We start from the raw sequence: 26,305 nt of genomic DNA on the forward strand, positions 1-26,305 counted from the left end.
TAAGTTACAAATATTGTGCTTTTTATTTTTTACAGGGAAACAGAGTCACACCACTGGTCCATTCTTTAAGGAACATAGCTTTCCTGATGATGATGCTGTCGCAGGTCCTTCGTCGCCACCATCATCACCAGATAATAATGCTGTCGCAGGACCTTTATTACCACCACCAATGCAACCAGACCTGACAGGCGCTACTAAAAAACATTCTATGAATATCAGGTCTCTGAAGTCACAGATATGCAAGCTGAAGGCAAAAGTAAGGCACCTCACTCGCCAGAAGACCAGCAAGATGGATGTGATGAATGAACTGAAGAGACTCTTACCAGCCAAGTCTTATGCTTTTTTCAGCACTCAGTTACAGATGTGCCAGCGCAAGGCTAATGGTTTCCGTTGGACCGTTCAAGACAAAGCCTTTTTCTTGTTTCTCCTGCATGCCAGTCCTGAGTGTTATCGGCTACTCTGCAAAGTATTTTCGATGCCATCTGTCTGCACACTCCAGAAGGTCATTAAGTCTCTTGATTTCAAACCTGGTTTTAATGAAAGCATTCTGTCCACTGTAAAGAAGTGATTGGAGACCATGACGCCCAGGAAACAAGGTATGTGCCATCATCACCGACGAGATGTCCCTCAAACAGGCAGTCCATTATGATGATTCTGCAGATTGAGTTAAAGGCTTTGAGGATCTTGGAAAAAGTCATCGTAGTCCATTTGTGGCCAACTATGCCTCAGCATTTATATAAAGAGGCCTTTTCCGGAAGTGGAAGCAACTGTTTGGATATTGCTTCACAAGTGGGCCCATACCACATTCCCGGCTTCAGTCATTGCTGCTTGAGGGAATTCGTGAGCTGAGGAAGGCTGGAATGGAGTGCATAGTCTTCACTTGTGACCAGGGTGCTGGTAATCGTGCAATGCTTGCTCGCCTTGGGGTGACAAAGGAGCAGCCATACTTTGAGGTTGATAATATCAAAGTGTTTTGCCTGTGGGATCCACCTCATTTGATTAAAAACACACGCAACAACTGGCACAACCGCGGCTTTGCATTGGATGGAGATGAAATCACCTGGGCTGTTCTGGAAGATCTATATGCTTACGACATGGTGGTGTGTATGTTTGTTTCAGCTCGTGGCGGTAATCGTGACAATCCTGATTCTCTCCAGTTTGAATGTGAATATCGGGCCGTGGCCACAGGACTGATGTTCAACAACTCTGAAAAGACCAACTGTGAGCAAGATCTTGACACCTTCCTACTGCAGTTCAGTGCATATGCCTCCCAGGAGAGTCCCCAGGTCATCAATGACACAGAGATGGTTCTGAAAGAACATGACTACAGTAGAGTGGCTGCAGATAGTGGGGTGGCTGAGAGAGGCCCCCCTTCAATACACAGACAGTGTTATCCCCACCAAACAAAACCATGCTATGGAGACCATGGTAAGTAATGTTTTTTTTTTACTTTGTATATTAACATTGCTAGTTAACTGTTAATGTTTGCTTATATTTTATTACACATAAAGAAGATACGATGAATTACACTGAGGTCAGGGAGAGAGAGGTTCCCTTGATCAATAAATCAGAGAGGCTAGAGAGAATGCTCAGCCAGGACAAGCCGTCTACCTCTAGTAATGCTCAGGATCTCAAAATTCAAGGAAAGGGCTCAGCCAGGACCAGCTATCTCCAAGAACATGAGGTCTTGGCAACTCAGAATCAGAACTGTTTTATGAAAAAATTTCGCTTTGGTTAACAAAACTAGATCTAGGGGAAAACAACTTGTGTAATATGCATACTTATATCAGTGGATTTGGCTAATATTGTTATAATTTTTAGAGTCAAGTCAAGTCACCTTTATTTATATAGCGCTTTAAACAAAATACATTGCGTCAAAGCAACTGAACAACATTCATTAGGAAAACAGTGTCAATAATGCAAAATGACAGTTAAAGGCATTTCATCATTGAATTCAGTGATGTCATCTCGGTTCAGTTAAATAGTGTCTGTGCATTTATTTGCAATCAAGTCAACGATATCGCTATAGATGAAGTGAACCCAACTAAGCAAGCCAGAGGTGACAGCGGCAAGGAACCGAAACTCCATCGGTGACAGAATGGAGAAAAAAAACCTTGGGAGAAACCAGGCTCAGTTGGGGGGCCAGTTCTCCTCTGACCAGACGAAACCAGTAGTTCAATTCCAGGCTGCAGCAAAGTCAGATTGTGCAGAAGAATCATCTGTTTCCTGTGGTCTTGTCCTGGTGGTCCTCTGAGACCTCTGAGAAGGTCTTTACAGGGGATCTGTATCTGGGGCTCTAGTTGTCCTGGTCTCCGCTGTCTTTCAGGGATGTAGAGGTCCTTTCTAGGTGCTGATCCACCATCTGGTCTGGATACGTACTGGATCCGGGTGACTGCAGTGACCCTCTGATCTGGATACAGACTGGATCTGGTGGCTACGATGACCTCGGAATAAGAGAGAAACAGAGAAATATTAGCGTAGATGCCATTCTTCTAATGATGTAGCAAGTACATAGGGTGTTATGGAAAGTGTTTCCGGTTTACCTAATTAATGCAGCCTAAAAATCCTTTAACGGATTTGGATATTAAAAGCATATTAGTATGTTATGTGTAAGCCAGGTTAAAGAGATGGGTCTTTAATCTAGATTTAAACTGCAAGAGTGTGTCTGCCTCCCGAACAATGTTAGGTAGGTTATTCCAGAGTTTAGGCGCCAAATAGGAAAAGGATCTGCCGCCCACAGTTGATTTTGATATTCTAGGTATTATCAAATTGCCTGAGTTTTGAGAACGTTGCGGACGTAGAGGATTATAATGTAAAAGGAGCTCATTCAAATACTGAGGTGCTAAACCATTCAGGGCTTTATAAGTAATAAGCAATATTTTAAAATCTATACGATGTTTGATAGGGAGCCAGTGCAGTGTTGACAGGACCGGGCTAATGTGGTCATACTTCCTGGTTCTAGTAAGAACTCTTGCTTCTGCATTTTGGACTAGCTGTAGTTTGTTTACTAAGCGTGCAAAACAACCACCCAATAAAGCATTACAATAATCTAACCTTGAGGTCATAAATGCATGGATTAACATTTCTGCATTTGACATTGAGAGCATAGGCCGTAATTTAGATATATTTTTGAGATGGAAAAATGCAGTTTTACAAATGCTAGAAACGTGGCTTTCTAAGGAAAGATTGCGATCAAATAGCACACCTAGGTTCCTAACTGATGACGAAGAATTGACAGAGCAACCATCAAGTCTTAAACAGTGTTCTAGGTTATTACAAGCAGAGTTTTTAGGTCCTATAATTAACACCTCTGTTTTTCAGAATTTAGCAGTAAGAAATTACTCGTCATCCAGTTTTTTATATCGACTATGCATTCCATTAGTTTTTCAAATTGGTGTGTTTCACCGGGCCGCGAAGAAATATAGAGCTGAGTATCATCAGCATAACAGTGAAAGCTAACACCATGTTTCCTGATGATATCTCCCAAGGGTAACATATAAAGCGTGAAGAGTAGCGGCCCTACTACTGAGCCTTGAGGTACTCCATACTGCACTTGTGATCGATATGATACATCTTCATTCACTGCTACGAACTGATGGCAGTCATATAAGTACGATTTAAACCATGCTAATGCACTTCCATTGATACCAAAAAAGTGTTCAAGTCTATGCAAAAGAATGTTGTGGTCAATTGTGTCAAACGCAGCACTAAGATCCAATAAAACTAATAGATAGATACACCCACGATCAGATGATAAGAGCAGATCATTTGTAACTCTAAAGAGAGCAGTCTCAGTACAATGATGCGGTCTAAATCCTGACTGGAAATCTTCACATATACAATTTTTTCTCTAAGAAGGAATATAATTGTGAGGATAGCACCTTTTCTAGTATCTTGGACAGAAAAGGGAGATTCGAGATAGGTCTATAATTAACTAGTTCTTTGGGGTCAAGTTGTGGTTTTTTGATGAGAGGCTTAATAACAGCCAGTTTGAAGGTTTTGGGGACATATCCTAATGACAATGAGGAATTAATAATAGTCAGAAGAGGATCTATGACTTCTGGAAGCACCTCTTTTAGGAGCTTAGATGGTATAGGGTCTTACATACATGTTGTTGGTTTAGATGATTTAATAAGTTTATACAATTCTTCCTCTCCTATAGTAGAGAATGAGAGGAACTGTTCCTCAGGGGGTCTATAGTGCACTGTCTGATGTGATACTGTAGCTGACGGCTGAATGGTTGCAATTTTATCTCTAATAGTATCGATTTTAGAAGTAAAGTAGTTCATAAAGTCATTACTGCTGTGGTGTTGGGAAATGTCAACACTTGTTGAGGCTTTATTTTTCGTTAATTTAGCCACTGTATTGAATAAATACCTGGGGTTATGTTTGTTTTCTTCTAAAAGAGAAGAAAAGTAATCGGATCTAGCAGTTTTTAATGCTTTTCTGTAGGATAGGTTACTTTCCCGCCAAGCAATACGAAATACCTCTAGTTTTGTTTTCTTCCAGCTGCGCTCCATTTTTCGGGCTGCTCTCTTTAGGGTGTGAGTATGCTCATTATACCATGGTGTCAAACTGTTTTCCTTAACCTTCCTTAAGCATAAAGGAGCAACTGTATTTAAAGTGCTAGAAAAGAGAGAGTCCATAGTTTCTGTTACATAATCAAGTTGTTCTGAGGTTTTGGATATGCTAAGGAATTTGGATACATCAGGAAGATAACTTAAAAATCAGTCTTTTGTGGTAGAAGTGATGGTTCTTCCATAGTTGTAACAAGAAGTAGAATTTACAATTTTTGCTATATGAAGTTTGCACAGAACTAAATAATGATCTGAGATATCATCACTTGGCTGAATAATTTCAACACTATCAACATCAATTCCATGTGACAGTATTAAATCTAGAGTTTGATTTCGACAATGAGTAGGTCCTGAAACGTGTTGTCTAACCCCAATAGAGTTCAGAATGTCTATAAATGCTGATCCCAATGCATCTTTTTCATTATCAACATGGATATTAAAGTCACCAACTATTACAACTTTATCTGCAGCCAGAACTAACTCGGATGTAAAATCACCAAACTCTTTAATAAAGTCTGTATGGTGCCCTGGTGGCCTGTATACAGTAGCCAGTACAAACTTAACAGGGGATTTATCATTAACATTTGTTTCTCTGGATAATGTTATATGAAGCACCATTACTTCAAACGAGTTATACTTGAAGCCTGCACTCTGAGAAATCCTGAAAACGTTGTTATAAATTGAAGCAACACCTCCCCCTTTGCCTTTTAGACGCGGCTCATGTTTATAACAGTAATCATGGGGGTTGGACTCATTTAAAATAATGTAATCATCAGGTTTTAGCCAGGTTTCTGTCAAACAGAGTACATCTATATTATGATCAGTGATCATATTATTTACAAAAAGTGTTTTCGTAGAAAGGGATCTGATATTCAATAAGCCAAGCTTTATCATTTGTTTATCCATATTGCATCTGTTTTTTATTTGTTGAACCTCAATTAAATTGTTAATCTTAACTTGGTATGGACATTTTTAGTATTTTCTAGTTCGGGTTCACACACCTCTTTAATGTTATTTTTAGTGATCTCCGACTGGCGAAGTCGAACATCATTAGCGCCGGCACGAATAACAATCTTACTGTATTTACGTTTAGCATTAGCCAGCACTTTTAAATTTGCCAAGATGTCAGGCGCTCTGGCTCCCGGTAAACATTTGACTATGGTGGCTGGTGTCTCTATATTCACGTTCCGTACAATAGAATCACCAATAACTAGAGCACTTTCATCAGGTTTCTCAGTGGGTGCATCACTGAGTGGGGAGAACCTGTTTAATGTTTTGATCGGAACAGGAGAGCGGTGTTTTGACCCACGACTACGCTGCCTCACTGTAACCCAGTTGCCCTGCTGCAGGGGCTCTGTTGCCGGAACCGAACAATGTACAGGAATCTCTGAGCTAGACGCATCCAAAGCCGTATCTAGAGCCCTAACATTCTTACTGTCCTCAATTAAAGTTTGGATGCGTGTCTCTAATTCTGAAATCTTCTCTGTCAGCCTAACTATTTCCCTGCATTTATCACATGTGAATCCCTCATCTGCGACAGAGATAGATAAACTGTACATGTGGCAAGAGGTGCAAATAACAATAGCAGGAGAAGCCATTACTCACTGTGCTTGATGAAGTGAACTCTATTGGTGTTAGACAACACGTTTCAGGACCTACTCATTGTCGAAATCATACTCTAGATTTAATACTGTCACATGGAATTGATGTTGATGGTGTTGAAATTATTCAGCCAAGTGATGATATCTCAGATCATTATTTAGTTCTTTGCAAAATTCATATAGCCAAAATTGTAAATTCTACTTCTTGTTACAAGTATGGAAGAACCATCACTTCTAACACAAAAGACTGCTTTTTAAGTTATCTTCCTGATGTATCCAAATTCCTTAGCATATCCAAAACCTCAGAACAACTTGATGATGTAACAGAAACTATGGACTCTCTCTTTTCTAGCACTTTAAATAAAGTTGCTCCTTTACGCTTAAGGAAGGTTAAGGAAAACAGTTTGACACCATGGTATAATGAGCATACTCGCACCCTAAAGAGAGCAGCCCGAAAAATGGAGCGCAGCTGGAGGAAAACAAAACTAGAGGTATTTCGTATTGCTTGGCGGGAAAGTAACATATCCTACAGAAAAGCATTAAAAACTGCTAGATCCGATTACTTTTCTTCTCTTTTAGAAGAAAACAAACATAACCCCAGGTATTTATTCAATACAGTGGCTAAATTAACGAAAAATAAAGCCTCAACAAGTGTTGACATTTCCCAACACCACAGCAGTAATGACTTTATGAACTACTTTACTTCTAAAATCGATACTATTGGAGATAAAATTGCAACCATTCAGCCGTCAGCTACAGTATCACATCAGACAGTGCACTATAGACCCCCTGAGGAACAGTTCCACTCATTCTCTACCATAGGAGAGGAAGAAATGTATAAACTTATTAAATCATCTAAACCAACAACATGTATGTTAGACCCTATACCATCTAAGCTCCTAAAAGAGGTGCTTCCAGAAGTCATAGATCCTCTTCTGACTATTATTAATTCCTCATTGTCATTAGTATATGTCCCCAAAACCTTCAAACTGGCTGTTATTAAGCCTCTCATCAAAAAACCACAACTTGACCCCAAAGAACTAGTTAATTATAGACCAATCTCGAATCTCCCTTTTCTGTCCAAGATACTAGAAAAGGTGGTATCCACGCAATTATATTCCTTCTTAGAGAAAAATGGTATATGTGAGGATTTCCAGTCAGGATTTAGACCGTATCATAGTACTGAGACTGCTCTCTTTAGTGAGTTACAAATGATCTGCTCTTATCATCTGATCGTGGGTGTATCTCTCTATTAGTTTTATTGGATCTTAGTGCTGCGTTTGACACAATTGACCACAACATTCTTTTGCATAGACTTGAACACTTTGTTGGCATCAGTGGAAGTGCATTAGCATGGTTTAAATCGTACTTATATGACCGCCATCAGTTCGTAGCAGTGAATGAAGATGTATCCTATCGATCACAAGTGCAGTATGGAGTACCTCAAGGCTCAGTACTAGGGCCACTACTCTTCACGCTTTATATGTTACCCTTCGGAGATATCATCAGGAAACATGGTGTTAGCTTTCACTGTTATGCTGATGATACTCAGCTCTATATTTCTTCGCAGCCCGGTGAAACACACCAATTTGAAAAACTAATGGATTGCATAGTCAATATAAAAAACTGGATGACGAGTAATTTCTTACTGCTAAATTCTGGCTAATATACATGGTGAAGCTATTTAATAGAGTCAGAATCCATCATATATTACGGACCCAAAATCGACAACTCTCACAACCCAAACAGAAGTGCAACAGAAAATTTTTAAAGCTGTCATCTGTAAATCTGTACATTAACTCTCTCTTTCGGTATCAAATGTAACATGTGTTGTACAAAGTTTTTATCAGTCAAGATTAATTAAATTATAATAAAACTAAAGACTAAAACATATAGAACAGCTAATATACTTCCATTGTCATTCTATTTGTAGTAAATGTGTGCACTTTACTTGCACGATGTTTGATTTGTGTGTAATGCAGGCAGAAATGATGTGGTGATCTATTTACCATCACCAATTTTATTAGTTAATTTTGTGATGATCTTCTATTACTACATGGGCTGTTGTTACTGGTGTTGTAAAATTGTGCTGTGTATGAAAATGGGAGTTATCCCCAAAAGTTATTGGGGTAAATAAGTAGCCCGTTTGACAGCTTCATGCTCTGTGATGAAATTGTTTAATTATAAACCGATCCATAAGCATTATTTTGTTGTACATTATTCAACATGCCGTTTTAGTTTAGGCTATAGCAGACATCCCAACATGCAAAAGGTCATTTCAGGGAGGTATCCCCAGCACCCTCCCCCACCCCTTGTGAAGTAAAAGAATGTGTCTTTTACTTTCGTTTTTTTTGGACACTCTACATCTGCCATGGCGCTCCTGTTTCTAGATACAGTTAACTGATTAATTAGGTTGGGGAGAAGAGATAAAATCCCACCCACAATGACAATTGATTGGTTGACTTACCGAAACAGGCCAATCAGGATGCTCTCTATCTTACATGCGCTTGTTGAGGCACACACGCACACTAGCACACACACGCAAGGTCTCGCTCTCTCAGCCTTTCTGCGTGTGCTCTTCACGGTTTGGAGCTCTAGATTCTGGGAAATTTTAGCTAATTTGCGGGCATCAGGGGGCCGCTATCAATATGCGGGAGACTCCCAGAACTTCCGGGAGACATGGGATGTCTGCTATAGAGATATTAAAAACTAGAAACTACTATTTAATTCCCTCAACCGCTTTTGAATTGGAACCGGTATCATTCAATTATATGACAGCTGTGTTGCGTTCAGTCCAAGATGGCGGAGCTGCAGCTCTGTGCATGGGTGCGTTTGTTGCTATGGAACTTTCTATTGAGTTTCGCCTCTTGTTACTTCTATACTCTTTGTTGCAGTTATACATACCTCCGCGTCAGCTTTGTGGTTTCATCGATGGTATATAATAATTTTTTTTGTAATGCTTTTATGTTCATAATTATTAAATGCTATTAAAATAACGTACTGAGAACAACAATAAACACACATAAACACGTTCATAATTATGTATTTATTGTTTTAAGGAACTTGACACTCACTCTAGCAGCGTTTTGAGCTCAGGTAAGATGGTTGTAGAGCGTCCTCAGGCGACCGTTAATTTTACATCAGAATACACTACCTGTTATTAACGATAACATGTAAATTATCCACCAAATTATCATCATTTCTGTAAGTTAACAACAATGCCACCTCAGTAAATTAGTCAAATATTAAACTGAGTTATTGCCTACATAACATATTTTAATATAAATAATGTAGGAAAAACGTTAAAACAAATAATAAAGATGTAAACTTCATCTCTCATTCAAACTCGCTCGCTCCCGCTCTCGCTTCCAGCCCAACGCCACTCCGCATTGGATTGTGGGAAATAGTGCTTCAGCGGGTGTACAGTTGTGGCCAAAAGTTTTGAGAATTACATAAATATTAGTTTTCAAAAAGTTTGCTGCTAAACTGCTTTTAAATCTTTGTTTCAGTTGTTTCTGTGATGTACTGAAATATAATTACAAGCACTTCATACGTTTCATAGACTTTTATCGACAATTACATGACATTTATGCAAAGAGTCAGTATTTGCAGTGTTGGCCCTTCTTTTTCAGGACCTCTGCAATTCGACTGGGCATGCTCTCAATCAACTTCTGGGCCAAATCCTGACTGATAGCAACCCATTCTTTCATAATCACTTCTTGGAGTTTGTCAGAATTAGTGGGTTTTTGTTTGTCCACCCGCCTCTTGAGGATTGACCACAAGTGCTCAATGGGATTAAGATCTGGGGAGTTTCCAGGTCATGGACCCAAAATTTCAACATTCTGGTCCCCGAGCCACTTAGTTATCACTTTTGCCTTATGGCACGGTGCTCCATCGTGCTGGAAAATGCATTGTTCTTCACCAAACAGTTGTTGGATTGTTGGAAGTTGCTGTTGGAAAATGCATTGTTCTTCACCAAACTGTTGTTGGATTGTTGGAAGTTGCTGTTGGAGGGTGTTTTGGTACCATTCTTTATTCATGGCTGTGTTTTTGGGCAGAATTGTGAGTGAGCCCACTCCCTTGGATGAGAAGCAACCCCACACATGAATGGTGTCAGGATGCTTTACTGTTGGCATGACACAGGACTGATGGTAGCGCTCACCTTTTCTTCTCCGGACAAGCCTTTTTCCAGATGCCCCAAACAATCGGAAAGGGGCTTCATCGCAGAATATGACTTTGCCCCAGTCCTCAGCAGTCCATTCACTATACTCTCTGCAGAAGATCAATCTGTCCCTGATGTTTTTCTTTGGAGAGAAGTGGCTTCTTTGCTGCCCTTCTTGACACCAGGCCATCTTCCAAAAGTCTTCGCCTCACTGTGCATGCAGATGCGCTCACACCTGCCTGCTGCCATTCCTGAGCAAGCTCTGCACTGGTGGCACTCCGATCCCGCAGCTGAATCCTTAGGAGACGATCCTAGCGCTTGCTGGACTTACTTGGACGCCCTGAAGCCTTCTTTACAAGAATTGAACCTCTTTCCTTGAAGTTCTTGATGATCCTATAAATTGTTGATTTAGGTGCAATCTTAGTAGCCACAATATCCTTGCCTGTGAAGCCATTTTTATGCAACGCAATGATGGCTGCACACGTTTCTTTGCAGGTCACCATGGTTAACAATGGAAGAACAATGATTTCAAGCATCACCCTCCTTTTAACATGTCAAGTCTGCCATTCTAACCCAATCAGCCTGACATAATGATCTCCAGCCTTGTGCTCGTCAACATTCTCACCTAAATTAACAAGACGATTACTGAAATGATCTCAGCAGGTCCTTTAATGACAGCAATGAAATGCAGTGGAAAGGTTTTTTTGGGATTAAGTTAATTTTCATGGCAAAGAAGGACTATGCAATTCATCTGATCACTCTTCATAACATTCTGGAGTATATGCAAATTGCTATTATAAAAACTTAAGCAGCAACTTTTCCAATTTCCAATATTTATGTAATTCTCAAAACTTTTGGCCACGACTGTACATCGGTTGTACACTCGAAATCAGAATGAATTGTAGGTAAAAAGTTATGGCGTGTGGTCCGGTCCAAAAATAAGGCTACTGACTTGTCGCGGGAATTCACCGTACAATTGCCAGTAGCCACTGAGTTTACCACTGATAGGCCGGCGGTGCATCAGTATACACACTCACCTCACGCAGCAAACCACTCACTTTCCTCAGCGAACGACTCACTTTCCTCAGTGTACGAATCACTTTCCTCACGCAGCGAACGACTCACTTTTTCTCAGCGAACGACTCACTCACGCTGCGAACGACTCACTTTCCTCACGCAGCAACGACTCAGTTTCCTCAGCGAACGACTCACTTTCCTCACGCAGCGAACGACTCACTTTCCTCAGTGAACGAATCACTTTCCTCACGCAGCGAACGACTCATGCAGCAAACGACTCACTTTCCTCAGCAAACGACTCACTTTCCTCAGCGAATGACTCACGCAGCCGGAGACTCACTTTCCTCAATAAACGAATCACTTTCCTCACGCAGCAAATGGCTCACTTTCCTCAGCGAATGACTCACGCAGCGAACGACTCACTTTCCTCACGCAGCCGGCGACTCACTTTGCGCAGCCGGAGACTCACTTTCCGCAGCCGGAGACTCACTTTCCGCAGCCGGAGACCCACTTTCCTCACGCAGCAGACCACTGACCCTCTCTTCATGTAGGGACCGAATATTATAATTAAAGTGACTTCTATATTACATCCAAAAGAATATTTAGATATAATATTTTAATATTCAAAAATGTGTACATTTCAATAAAATGAAATAATTGCCTATTGCAAATTTATGAATGCATGGTTAACTTTTTTTTCTGTAGTCACCAGGCTATATGTACTGAGACATTTAAAAAAAATCTGTTTTGTAAAAAATAATAAAAAAATAAACCTGAATTATAATCTAAACATCTGTATTTTCATACAATTTCATAAATAATAATAGGCTAATAAATATATAATGTCTAAAAAAATATGATATAAACTATTATAATACAGTATATAGTGAGAGCTAAGCTAAGCAATATGTAAATCTTTACTGGATTGTCTGTACTCAATCCTTATCCATCTTCAAGAATCAGCTTAAAACGCATCTCTCCCATCTTTATTTGACCCTCTAACTTTAACAATCACTATTCTAATTCTATTCTTTTAAAAAAACTAGCTTTCTAATCTTTTTGTATTCTATCGATTTAATTTGAATTTGTTATACAATAAACAAAGGCAAAAAAGACCTCTAACACTAGCTTGCTCTATTCTTTTTCTATTCAATCTGTTTTTTTTCCTTTATTATATTTGTGACGAGTGGGGCGGGGCCAAGGGATGTGGGAACGAGCGAGGCCGGTGGAGTGATTGGGAAATGAGCAACACCTGCGACCCGTCACCGGTCTCGAGTCCCACAGAGGAGATGGAAGGATATAAAACTGGAGCGACGACAGTGAAGGATGAGAGAGGACCAGGGCTGGGCTTTATTTTATGTTTTGGATTTTATTTGTGCGCATTTGTCGTCCGTGAGGGGCTGATGTGCTGTTTTGTGTTTATGTTGATTATTAAAGTTTCATTTTGATTGTCTGCCGGTTCCCGCCTCCTTCTTCCCGAAGATTACGAAGGTTTTATTATTACAGTGGTGCCGAAGCCCGGGAGAAGGAGGGACACGCTGCTGAAGATCCCTCGCCGCTGTGGGGAATCCGCGGTGCCATCGAGCAGGCGAGGAAGTGTGCTGCCATGGACGCTCGAGGCGGTGGGCTGGAGTGAGTTGCCGGGGACGGGCGAGCTCGCTGCCGGCCGCCCGCGATGTGGAGGGGCGGCTGCCGTCCGTGAGGGAGCGGATGAGTCGGCGCCGTTCGCCAGGGGGCCGGAGTCTGCTGCCTCCGTGAAGGTATCCGGAGGGGAGAAGGAGGGACACGCTGCTGAAGATCCCTCGCCGCTGTGGGGAATCCGCGGTGCCATCGAGCAGGCGAGGAAGTGTGCTGCCATGGACGCTCGAGGCGGTGGGCTGGAGTGAGTTGCCGGGGACGGGCGAGCTCGCTGCCGGCCGCCCGCGATGTGGAGGGGCGGCTGCCGTCCGTGAGGGAGCGGATGAGTCGGCGCCGTTCGCCAGGGGGCCGGAGTCTGCTGCCTCCGTGAAGGTATCCGGAGGGGCAGGGAACGGGGGACTCCTGCCGGCTGCCCAAAACCGGAGGAGCCGTCGCCGTCCACCGGGCGGCGGAGGAGTGTCGTGCCATCCGCCGAGGGCCGTTCAGTGCCACCGCCAGGCACCGCGGAGGAGATCACCCAGCTGGTGGAGGGCCGAGCAGCAGTGCATCTGGGAACCGGAATTTTTTTCTCCCCTCTCTCGTCTCTGTCGCTCCTCCTTCCATCTCCTTTTCTCTCGCCTCGTCTGTCCTACCCCCAGGTTCCCGCAGCTCCCCGTGAGCGGTCCCCCCCGGACGGAGGGGGGGGGGGGGGAGTAGAGCGCAGTCTCGGGAGTACCCCCCGGCCTGCGAGGGGCGATGGGGGTATGTGATGAGTGGGGCGGGGCCGAGGGATGTGGGAACGAGCGAGGCCGGTGGAGTGATTGGGAAATGAGCGACACCTGCGACCCACCACCGGTCTCGAGTCCCACAGAGGAGATGGAAGGATATAAAACTGGAGCGACGACAGTGAAGGACGAGAGAGGACCAGGCCTGGGCTTTATTTTATGTTCTGGTTTTTATTTGTGCGCATCAGTCGTCCCCGAGGGGCTGATGCGCTGTTTTGTGTTTATGTTGATTATTAAAGTTTCATTTTGATTGTCCGCCGGTTCCCGCCTCCTTCTTCCCGAAGATTACAAAGGTTTTATTATTACAATATTATTTAAAAGCCTTTGTTATGTGTACTGCGTTTAAGCTAACTGATACTTATAGCACTTGTATATCATTGCTCTTTTGTTGTTTTTGATTGCTTCCATTGTCCCTCATATGCTGTTTGAGACGGATTGAGAGATGATAGAGCTGACATTTGGAGTCACAAGCTTCGCAAAAAAAAAAATAATAATTTTGTAGCTACAACAGTGCATAGTAAAACGGTGTTTTGTTCCTTGAATTCATCAGATTTAACAGTCCATTCAGATGGACTCACTTGTTTCCTTCCTTTCCTAATGGAATCAGCCATTTTGAACGAAAAGTTTGATTTGAACGATTCAATAAATACTTAAACCATGGATTTGCTGTCACCTACTGGCGATTTTATTTGTCATCATTATTTATCCATGAAAGGTCTAAACCAGACAACGTGCCAGCACTAGCCTACTACCAGCACAAAAACATATTTAGCAAAATATTTACCAAAATTAATCAAGTTTCATTTAATAATGCAAAATTTTTTAATAAAACGTTTTTAAAAATTATGATTTTTTAATTTTTTTAATCATTATGTAAAATTAGCTACAGGACCAACCCCCCCCCCCCCCCCCCATTTGAATATATAATATTAATATACATATAAATATTTTATTACAGTATTACAGTAAAGATTAAAAGCTTAATAATTTATTTTTTAAGTAACGTTTCCTGTCGCCGATTAGGTTTCCTGGGGTCCACAGTTTATAAAAATGTAGTACTGGGGTTTTAGCTGTTTGCTGTACACCTCGACCTAACCTGTGCCTTTTTATTTTTTTTTTATTGCTTAGCTTAGCTCTCACTATATATTATTATAGTTTATATCATATTTCTTTTAAAACATTATATATTTATTAGCCTACTTATTTATGTTTAGATTATAATTCAGGTTTATTTTTAATTATTTTTTACAAAATATAGATTTTTTTATTAGGAAAGTGGGTCTCCGGCTGTGGAAAGTGAGTCTCCGGCTGCGGAAAGTGGGTCTCCGGCTGTGGAAAGTGAGTCTCCGGCTGCGGAAAGTGGGTCTCCGGCTGCGGAAAGTGGATCCCTGGCTGCGGAAAGTGGGTCTCCGGCTACGGAAAGTGGGTCTCCGGCTGCGGAAAGTGGGTCTCCGGCTGCGGAAAGTGAGTCTCCGGCTGCGCAAAGTGGGTCTCCGGCTGCGGAAAGTGAGTCTCCGGCTGCGGAAAGTGGGTCTCTGGCTGCGGAAAGTGGGTCTCCGGCTGAGGAAAGTGAGTCTCCGGCTGCGGAAAGTGAAAGTGATTTAGAAATGTGTTCTCCATCATACACCATACATCCATAATCAAGTATAGATCTAATCAGGGCTTGATATATTGTTAACATAGTTTCTCTATCTGCTTCCCACTCTTTTCCAGCAAAAGATCTCATCACATTTAAAAAATATCCTGCATTTCTTATTTGTTTCTTCAATATGTTTCTTCCAAGTATACCTTTCATCTAACCATATCTCCAGATACTTAAAAACATGAACTCTAAAACCTGATGATTACATTATTTTAAATGAGTCCACCCCCCAAGATTACTGTTATAAACATGAGCCACGTCCAAAAGGTAAAGGGGGAGGTGTTGGTGTCAATTTATAACAACGTTTCAGGATTTCTCAGAGTGCAGGCTTCAAGAATAACTCGTTTGAAGTAATGGTGCTTCATATAACATTATCCAGAGAAACAAATGATAATGATAAATCCCCTGTTATGTTAGTACTGGCTACTGTATACAGGCCACCAGGGCACCATACAGACTTTATTAAAGAGTTTGTGATTTTACAAACCCAATTCCAAAAAAGTTGGAACACTGTACAAATTGTGAGTGAAAAAGGAATGGAATAATTTTCTCATAAACTTATATTTTATTAACAATAGAATATAGATAACATATCAAATGTTGAAAGTGAGACATTTTGTCATCATCTACAGTGCATAATATCAACCAAAGATTTAGAGAATCTGGAACAATTTCTGTGTGTAAGGGTCAAGGCCGGAAAACCATACTGGATGCCCGTGATCTTCGGGCCCTTAGACAGCACTGCATCACATACAGGAATGCTACTGTAATGGAAATCACAACATGGGCTCAGGAATACTTCCAGAAAACATTGTCGGTGAACACAATCCACCGTGCCATTTGCCGTTGCCGTCTAAAACTCTAATGGTATAAAAAGAAGCCATATCTAAACATGAAAACTGGGATGCCATGTCATATGGACTAAAGCGGACAAGGACAACCCAAGTTGTTATCAGCGCTCAGTTCAGAAGCCTGCATCTCTGATGGTATGGGGTTGCATGAGTGTGTGTGGCATGGAACTACTTTACTTCTAAAATCGATACTATTAGAGATAAAATTGCAACCATTCAGCCGTCAGCTACAGTATCACATCAGACAGTGCACTATAGACCCCCTGAGGAACAGTTCCACTCATTCTCTACTATAGGAGAGGAAGAATTGTATAAACTTCTTAAATCATCTAAACCAACAACATGTATGTTAGACCCTATACCATCTAAGCTCCTGAAAGAGGTGCTTCCAGAAGTCATAGATCCTCTTCTGACTATTATTAATTCCTCATTGTCATTAGGACATGTCCCCAAAACCTTCAAACTGGCTGTTATTAAGCCTCTCATCAAAAAACCACAACTTGACCCCAAAGAACTAGTTAATTATAGACCAATCTCGAATCTCCCTTTTCTGTCCAAGATACTAGAAAAGGTGGTATCCACACAATTATATTCCTTCTTAGAGAAAAATGGTATATGTGAGGATTTCCAGTCAGGATTTAGACCGTATCATAGTACTGAGACTGCTCTTCTTAGAGTTACAAATGATCTGCTCTTATCATCTGATCGTGGGTGTATCTCTCTATTACTTTTATTGGATCTTAGTGCTGCGTTTGACACAATTGACCACAACATTCTTTTGCATAGACTTGAATACTTTGTTGGCATCAGTGGAAGTGCATTAGCATGGTTTAAATCGTACTTATATGACCGCCATCAGTTCGTAGCAGTGAATGAAGATGTATCCTATCGATCACAAGTGCAGTATGGAGTACCTCAAGGCTCAGTACTAGGGCCGCTACTCTTAACGCTTTATATGTTACCCTTGGGAGATATCATCAGGAAACATGGTGTTAGCTTTCACTGTTATGCTGATGATACTCAGCTCTATATTTCTTCGCAGCCCGGTGAAACACACCAATTTGAAAAACTAATGGATTGCATAGTCGATATAAAAAACTGGATGACGAGTAATTTCTTACTTGATTCTTGAAAAAACAGAGGTGTTAATTATAGGACCTTAAAACTCTGCTTGTAATAACCTAGAACACTGTCTAAGACTTGATGGTTGCTCTGTCAATTCTTCATCATCAGTTAGGAACCTAGGTGTGCTACTTGATCGCAATCTTTCCTTAGAAAGCCACGTTTCTAGCATTTGTAAAACTGCATTTTTCCATCTCAAAAATATATCTAAATTACGGCCTATGCTCTCAATGTCAAATGCAGAAATGTTAATCCATGCATTTATGACCTCAAGGTTAGATTATTGTAATGCTTTATTGGGTGGTTGTTCTGCACGCTTAGTAAACAAACTACAGCTAGTCCAAAATGCAGCAGCAAGAGTTCTTACTAGAACCAGGAAGTATGACCATATTAGCCCGGTCCTGTCAACACTGCACTGGCTCCCTATCAAGCATCGCATAGATTTTAAAATATTGCTTATTACTTATAAAGCCCTGAATGGTTTAGCACCTCAGTATTTGAATGAGCTCCTTTTACATTATAATCCTCTACGTCCGCTACATTCTCAAAACTCAGGCAATTTGATAATACCTAGAATATCAAAATCAACTGCAGGCGGCAGATCCTTTTCCTATTTGGCGCCCAAACTCTGGAATAACCTACCTAACATTGTTCGGGAGGCAGACACACTCTTGCAGTTTAAATCTAGATTAAAGACCCATCTCTTTAACCTGGCATACACATAACATACTAATATGCTTTTATTATCCAAATCCGTTAAAGGATTTTTAGGCTGCTTTAATTAGGTAAACTGGAACCGGAAACACTTCCCATAACAACCTATGTACTTGCTACATCATTAGAAGAATGGCATCTACTCTAATATTTGTCTGTTTCTCTCTTGTTCCGAGGTCACCGTGGCCACCAGATCCAGTCTGTGTCCAGATCAGAGGGTCACTGCAGTCACCCGGATCCAGTACGTATCCAGACCAGATGGTGGATCAGCACCTAGAAAGGACCTCTACATCCCTGAAAGACAGCGGAGACCAGGACAACTAGAGCCCCAGATACAGATCCCCTGTAAAGACCTTATCTCAGAGTAGCACCAGGACAAGACCACAGGAAACAGATGATTCTTCTGCACAATCTGACTTTGCTGCAGTCTGGAATTGAACCACTGGTTTCGTCTGGTCAGAGGAGAACTGGCCCCCCAACTGAGCCTGGTTTCTCCCAAGGTTTTTTTCTCCATTCTGTCACCGATGGAGTTTCGGTTCCTTGCCGCTGTCGTATCAGATCATTATTTAGTTCTGTGCAAACTTCATATAGCCAAAATTGTAAATTCTACTTCTTGATACAAGTGTAACCTTGCCCACTTAATGAGCTTACAGGTAAACCATGTATATAGAATAAACCAGCGGTGAGGACTTCAGGTATAAACGCTTTTACGGAGCAGTTTTATTTCACAAGTCCCTTATAGGCATAAAAACACAATCAAAAAGACAAAATAAACCAACCCAGGCAGTACACAGAGGTACGAGTGGAGTGAAGACTTAATACTCAAAACAAACCATTACATCACCACAACATTTACTTATATGTGACACCCTCACGCCAAACCACTGCATCCAATAAAAGTAAACACCACACGTGCGCCCACTGTCCCTCGAGTGTAACCGCCTGGGAAAACCTAAAACAAACAAAAACACCTTTAACAAACAATTCAGCAATTCCTCATTCTCATGAGCACCATGCTAGGTCATTACTCCCCGCAAATGTTAACAAAGAGAGACTCACTCGTCATTCGTTTGTCACACTTAAAACACTTTCACTTGAGTTCAAGAACTCATTAAAACCTCATATAAAATAAGTAGTAAGAAACAAACTCTAAATTAAACAGATAACAATCGGTGCCAGTCCTACAATAAAAATGCACACGTTAGTACATTTCTAAAACAGAAACAATTGAATAACTATTAATACCTTGTTTTAGTAGCTTGTGCATTCCAATAATACATTAGTAATCAGCCCGCTCATGACGAATCAAAATGCTGCAAACAAACAAGGATCATAACATTATACTTAAAAAATACTAACCAAAACCATAAAAGCAGTTACTACCTTGTTTTAGCAGTTTGCATTATGCACTGAATCAGCTCGCCCCCTGAACAAACAAAGAGCCCAGCTTCCCGTTCACCTTCTCATCTTCTGATCGTTTGGCTTACTTTAAATAAGTTGTTTCACCTGGTCTTGTTTGTGTGACAATTAGTTCTAGCACCCTTACCAGTCATGCCTCACACAATTCTTCCCCAGGTCCTAGTGTCCCCCTCTCTGCCACATATCTCCTCCTCAAATTTCGTTGATGTCCCGTCGACAGGACAAAATAAATTTTTTTTTTACATCTCCATGGAATAGGGGACCTACAAATCCGCATGCCAAAACCCTTACAGTTCTGTTTCTTATGGACAACTTGGTCGTGGCAAGTGATGTGGGTTAGAATGGTGGCCTGCTGTCGCTCTTGAAGTTCTCTTCAACTCTTCTTGCTGTCCAGTTTCTTTTTGGACGTAACTTCAGGTTGGTCGTACCCGCTCCGCTGACCCTCCGATGGGGAATGTGCAGGAAACACAGGGTTATTGAGATGACAATCTGTCACAGTACGGAAAAACACAAAAGAATGGTTCGGACTCTCCAGATCCGGTTCAGAACTTTGAATGGGAAACCCCAAATCCTCCATTTCCAACACGGGAACGGGAGCATGCACTGGTCGCAGTTCTGTCCTATGAATATTCCGCACTGGTTCATCACCTTCCACTGGGACAACAGCATACACAGCGTTTCCATCACTGGGGCACCTTACCACTTTAAACACTGTGGGGTCCCAGAAATCTTGAATCTTTTGGCGACCTTTCCTTCTGTGATCTCTCTTTACAACTAATTGTCCCAACTCAAGTTCTGGATTCTTAACGGTCACATCATGCTACCTTGCTCTCTGGTCAGCAGCTGCTTGGAGTTGATGTCTTGCATCCTGAAATACACACTTCAATTTCTCCTGGTGATCTGTGATCCACTCACCAATCCTCCCTCCTTGCAGGCTCTCCTGCCCCAGGAGAAAATCTACCGGTAGTTGCGGTTCCTGTCCAAACAGCAACATATGAGGGGAATAGCCAGTAGATTGATGCACCGTTGTATTATAAGCAAACAACATTTGTGGAAGGTGAACAGGCCAGTTGCATTTCTTTTCAACAGGCAAAGTGCGAAGCAAATCATGAAGTGTTCGGTTAAAACGTTCACACTGGCCATTACCCTGTGGCTTATATGGTGTTGTTCTTGTTTTAACTACCCCATACATGGAACAAAGTTGTTGGATCAGCATGCTTTCAAAACACCTCCCTTGGTCTGAATGGATTTGGCGGGGTACTCCAAAAATATAAAACCAGTGATTTACCAAAGCCTCTGCTACAGTACTGGCCGATTGATCCTTGGTAGGGATGGCTTGAGTGTACTTCGAAAAAACATCAGTCAATATTAAAACTTTCTCTTTTCCATCGGATGAAGGCTCTAAAACAGTAAAGTCTATTGCCAAAATATCAAGTGGTTTAGAAGCCAATAGATGGCCCATAAAACTGCGTACCCTTGGCTGAACGGCCTTGGCCAACCTCTTGATGCCCATGTTCGTCATGAAAACTCGTTAACACATCCTCTCTTAACACCTCTGGAAGCACCAATTGATGAATTTCCTTGCCTCCCTCCTGTGGCATAATTCGTCGATAGAGAGTGTCATTTTTTTCCAGCAGCTTATTCCATTGCCTACAAAGTTCTAATAATTGTGGAGATGCCGCCTCTCTCTCTTCCCGATTTGGGCTTTGCTGACGCTTCCAAAACACCAGAAAAGGGCCTATCACCGGATCTGCAACCTGCAACAGTGTAATGTCCCCCTTTGTTCGTGCTGGAAGAGTTGTCACTGACTCCTGGGTAACCTGCATGTCTGGGCTACTCGCCTCTTGGATAGCCAGTGTCAACAGAACTGGCAAAGGGGTTAATGGGGCAATAACTTCCATCGTTGCATCAACATACTGGCGTGCATCGGCATTGATGTTTGCCTTTCCGGGCTTATATCGAATCTCTAAATCAAAGGCTGCCAGTTGTGATGCCCATCTTTGCTCCACTGCTCCAAATTTTGCCGTTTGGTAATGGCTCAATGGATTATTGTCGGTAAAAACAAGAGATTTATTTCCCAACAAATACTCCCTGAACTTATCAGCCACTGCCCATTTCAGGGCTAAAAATTCCAATTTCATGGAACTATAATTTTGCATGTTACGTTCAGCTTTTCTCATCTTCTGATCGTTTGGCTTACTTTAAATACTTGCATATGCTATAGGCCTTACTTTACCGTCTTGTTCTTGCAAAAGTACCGCACCCAGTCCATTATGGCTTGCATCTACTTCAAGAATAAAAGATTTCTTGAAGTCTGCATAAGCTAACACAGGAGCAGATACTAACTTGCTCTTTAATGTTTGAAATGCATGTTCACATACCTAAGTCCATTGCTCCAAGGCTTTGTTTGACGTACCTCTGTGATTTTTAGGCAGCAAGGCAGCAACCAGGGTATTTAACGGCTGTGCTATTTTTGAGAAACCTGCGACAAAGCAGCGATAATAGCTTGCAAAGGCCAGGAATGATCTTAGCTCTTGAAGATTTTTAGGTCTTCTCCACTTTGCCACAACTGCGATCTTGTCTGGATCAGTTGACACTCCATCAGAAGACACCACATGGCCCAAATATTTCACCTTGTGTTGAAAAAATGAACACTTAGGCAACTTTACTCTCAGATTCTCCTTATCAAGTCTGCGCAGGACCAACTCCAGTCTTTGTACATGCTGTTCAAAAGAAGATGAGAACACAATTACATCATCCAAATATAGCAGCAGGGACTGAAAACTCTGATCTCCAAAAATGCGCTCCATAAGTCTTTGAAAGGTACTTGGTCCATTGCACAGGCCAAAAGGCATACGATTAAATTCAAATAATCCAAATGGTGTGCAGAATGCGGTTTTGGAACGATCTGCCTCCGCCACAGGGACTTGGTTATAGCCACTTGCTAAATCGAGAGTGGAAAACCATTTGGCCCCGGACAGTGCATCCAGGGATTCATCAATTCTCGGGAGGGGGTATGAATCATTTCGAGTCTAAGAATTCAATTGCCTGTAATCCACACAGAGCCTCAACGTGCCATCTTTCTTCTGGACCAAGACAATGGGTGAGGCATACGGACTGCAACTCTCCCTAATAATCTGTGCTTCTAAAAGCTGTCGAATATGTGCCTTTACAGCCTCATACTGAGAAGGGGGTATTCTCCTATAACGTTGCCTAACTGGGGCCTTATCAACTACTGGAATCTGGTATTCTATTAAAGTAGTACAGCCTAAGTCACTTTCTCCTTTAGAAAAAACTCCTCTATATTTAGACAAAAGATTTTTTACTATTGCCTGTTGTTCATGAGTCAAATTTGTAAGATCTACCACATCAAAACTTTTCAACTCTGGCTCTGCTTCCGCAGTATGTTGCTTAATAGAGGCGATCCACCCATCTGGAGTAAATCTTTCCTCAAAATCAATAATTTCAGAATCAAACATATCTGCAAGATACAACCCCCCCCCAACAATGCTCGTGGTTGTAAATATGCAATCTGAGTGCCAACGTTTACAACAGGAATATTTGTTAACCCATTCTCCATGGTCAATAACGCATGGGACAGTAATATTCCAGGAGGTAAATGAGTTTCATCAGAATCAATTGGTTCCAAATAAACTAAAGACCTACTGTCAACTTTACCTTTAGGTCCAGTTGCAGGTTCTAACACCAAACAGCCAGCTGGAATTGGAGGAACTGGGGCTTTAGACTGGACACGAACTTTCCCCACACAACTGGAGGACTGGTCCTCCAACTGCTGGCATCTTAACATGGCTTCCTTCCACAAATTGTTATCCTGCAGCTCAGACATTGTCGTGACGCAGGAACTGACTGGTTTACTGGGTGGTTAATTATAGCCTCAGCCTGAGGACCACAATGAGAAACTTCAAATCTGGCTTTAAAAGATTCAAAACCTTGCGTAAGGGCGCTGATCTGCATCTGTTGTTGTTTAAGAATATTTTTTATTTCTGTCAATTCAACATCTCTTTTATCAACAACTACAGCATTGCAATCACTCAACTCCATATTGGCCTGCCTAAAGACTGAAGTGGAATTTGTTTGACCTTATTCAACTTCGCTTTCTTCTGACCATCGCATCGCTTCCTCTCTGACTTGCCACAGCGACATGGTAGGAGTCTGCCGTACTAATTTTTTTCAACTCACGGCGCAAGAACACACTTTTCACATGCTCTACAAACTGGTCTCGAACAACCCTGTCTGGATTAGAGCCACAGTCAGCATTAGTATTTACAATCAGCTCCATTAAATACATAAGTGCATGAGAATATTCACACAATGTCTCCCCCTCTCGTTGTTTTCTATCAAAAAATTGTTGTAACTTCACATAAGATTTACGGCCACTATACATATCAGTAAGGATCTTAAAAATTATCTCAGGTACATCTCTCTCACTACGTGGACGTAATTTAATCTCCATTCGTGCCTCCCCACCCAAATGGTCTAATACAAACTGGACTTTTTCAGTCACTGTACAATTTCTGTCCTCAATATAAGCTCGTACCTCCTCCACCCAGTCCTCAATCGTAACACTACTTGACTCATCATTACCATAAAACTTAGGACATTTACGTTCTCTAGGGATAAACACAATTTTCTCAACAGGCACATGGTGACCAGTGGAGGTACTCGGCCGAGAGGCATCAGGCTGCAGGGGAGTGGACCGTTCTCTCAGCAAACGTTCATTAGTGGCTTGAAGTGCCTCCAACTGTTCCCTTAGTGCAGAGAGTTGCTGCTCCATGTCATCAGCCATCCAACAATCCTTGATGAACAACAGTTAGTGTAAAGAAAATTGTTGGGTAGGGAAAAAAAAAATTCAGTGTCTCAGATGTTACTCCAATCCAGGTTCACCCCAACAAATGAATCCTCTTCCTTAATCAACCTTACGACTAAATAAAATTCACACTGAATTTACAAAAATTATAACATTAAGACCGCTGGTTATCCTGCCGACTACGCCAGATTGTAACCTTGCCCACTTAATGAGCTTACAGGTAAACCATGTATATAGAATAAACCAGCGGTGAGGACTTCAGGTATAAACGCTTTTACAGAGCGGTTTTATTTCACAAGTCCCTTATGCATTAAAACACATAATCAAAAAGACAAAATAAACCAACCCAGGCAGTACACAGAGGTACGAGTGGAGTGAAGACTTAATACTCAAAACAAACCATTACATCACCACAACATTTACCTATATGTGACACCCTCACACCAAACCACTGCATCCAATAAAAGTAAACACCACACGTGCGCCCACTGTCCCTTGAGTTTAACCGCCTGGGAAAACCTAAAACAAACAAAAACACCTTTAACAAACAATTCAGCAATTCCTCATTCTCATGAGCACCATGCTAGGTCATTACTCCCCACAAATGTTAACAAAGAGAGACTCACTCGTCATTCGTTTGTCACACTTCAAACATTTTCACTTGAGTTCAAGAACTCATTAAAACCTCATATAAAATAAGTAGTAAGAAACAAACTCTAAATTAAACATAACAATCGGTGCCAGTCTTACAATTAAAATGCACACGTTAGTACATTTCTAAAACAGAAACAATTGAATAACTATTAATACCTTGTTTTAGTAGCTTGTGCATTCCAATAATACATTAGTAATCAGCCCCACTCATGACGAATCAAAATGCTGCAAACAAACAAGTATCATAACATTATACTTAAAAAATACTAACCAAAACCATAAAAGCAGTTACTACCTTGTTTTAGCAGTTTACATTATGCACTAAATCAGCTCGCCCCCTGAACAAACAAAGAGCCCAGCTTCCCGTTCACCTTCTCATCTTCTGATCGTTTGGCTTACTTTAAATAAGTTGTTTCACCTGGTCTTGTTTGTGTGACAATTAGTTCTAGCACCCTTACCAGTCATGCTTCACACAATTCTTCCCCAAGTCCTAGTGTCCCCCTCTCTGCCACACAAGTATGGTAGAACCATCACTTCTACCACAAAAGACTGCTGTGTAACTAATCTTCCTGATTTATAGGGCCTTTTGCACCACTTTAGTTTCAGGACTAAATGTACAGTACTAAAGTACTGGGACGATTTTGCATGAACTATTTCACAGTACCATTTGAAGGGTTGCATTCGCACTGACAGTGTGTACTAGTAAGTGACATAAGCTGGTTGACAGCGATGTCATTTGTGCGCGGCATTCAATAACATTAACAAAGAACAACAATGTTAACAGCAGGAAGATGGAGGACACTGTGATCTGAGCTGTGTTTTTGTTGTGTCACGCGGGTTTCACAATAGTGGACATGGAATGTCGACATGTAAATAAAGCGATTGAAAGAACGGAAAGGAGGACTGAGGATCTCCACGACAACTGCCAGTGCTACATTTGCTACCAGTGCATGCACTTCGGCGTCCGTATATTTATTGCTGTTCACAATACTTGCAAAATAAGTTTACAGTATGTTTGCACAGCGTTTTAAATCATGGCGGATGAGAGCGTTTTCAAACGCATTTGGCCAATCAATGTCTACTTACGTCATGGATAGTAACAGTTGGGCTGGTTAGACTGTTAGACCTGTAGGACCTAATTAGGTTCTTGAAAAAGGCTGTAAAATCGCACCTAGTTCCAGCGGTTGGAAAACACCCAAAAGAGGGTAGTTCCACATTTAGTACTATGAAAATCTTCCGGCGGTGCGAAAGTCCCTTATCTCAATTCCTTAGCATATCCAAAACCTCAGAACAACTTGATGATGTAGCAGAAACTA

The 26,305-nt window shown here is 41.4% G+C and overlaps 1 protein-coding gene across 1 annotated transcript; it reads left to right on the forward strand.

Annotated features, from left to right (window-relative positions):
- The first annotated feature begins 860 nt into the window (after nucleotides 1-860).
- On the forward strand, nucleotides 861-1,738 carry LOC132118642 (uncharacterized). The gene is made up of 2 exons (XM_059528615.1): nucleotides 861-1,428; nucleotides 1,512-1,738. The coding sequence occupies exons 1-2, from the start codon at nucleotides 861-863 to the stop codon at nucleotides 1,736-1,738; spliced, it is 795 nt and encodes a 264-aa protein (XP_059384598.1).
- The last annotated feature ends 24,567 nt before the right edge of the window (nucleotides 1,739-26,305 follow it).

The sequence above is a fragment of the Carassius carassius genome, chromosome 37, assembly GCF_963082965.1.
Source record: "Carassius carassius chromosome 37, fCarCar2.1, whole genome shotgun sequence".
NCBI classification, from domain to species: Eukaryota; Metazoa; Chordata; class Actinopteri; order Cypriniformes; family Cyprinidae; genus Carassius; species Carassius carassius.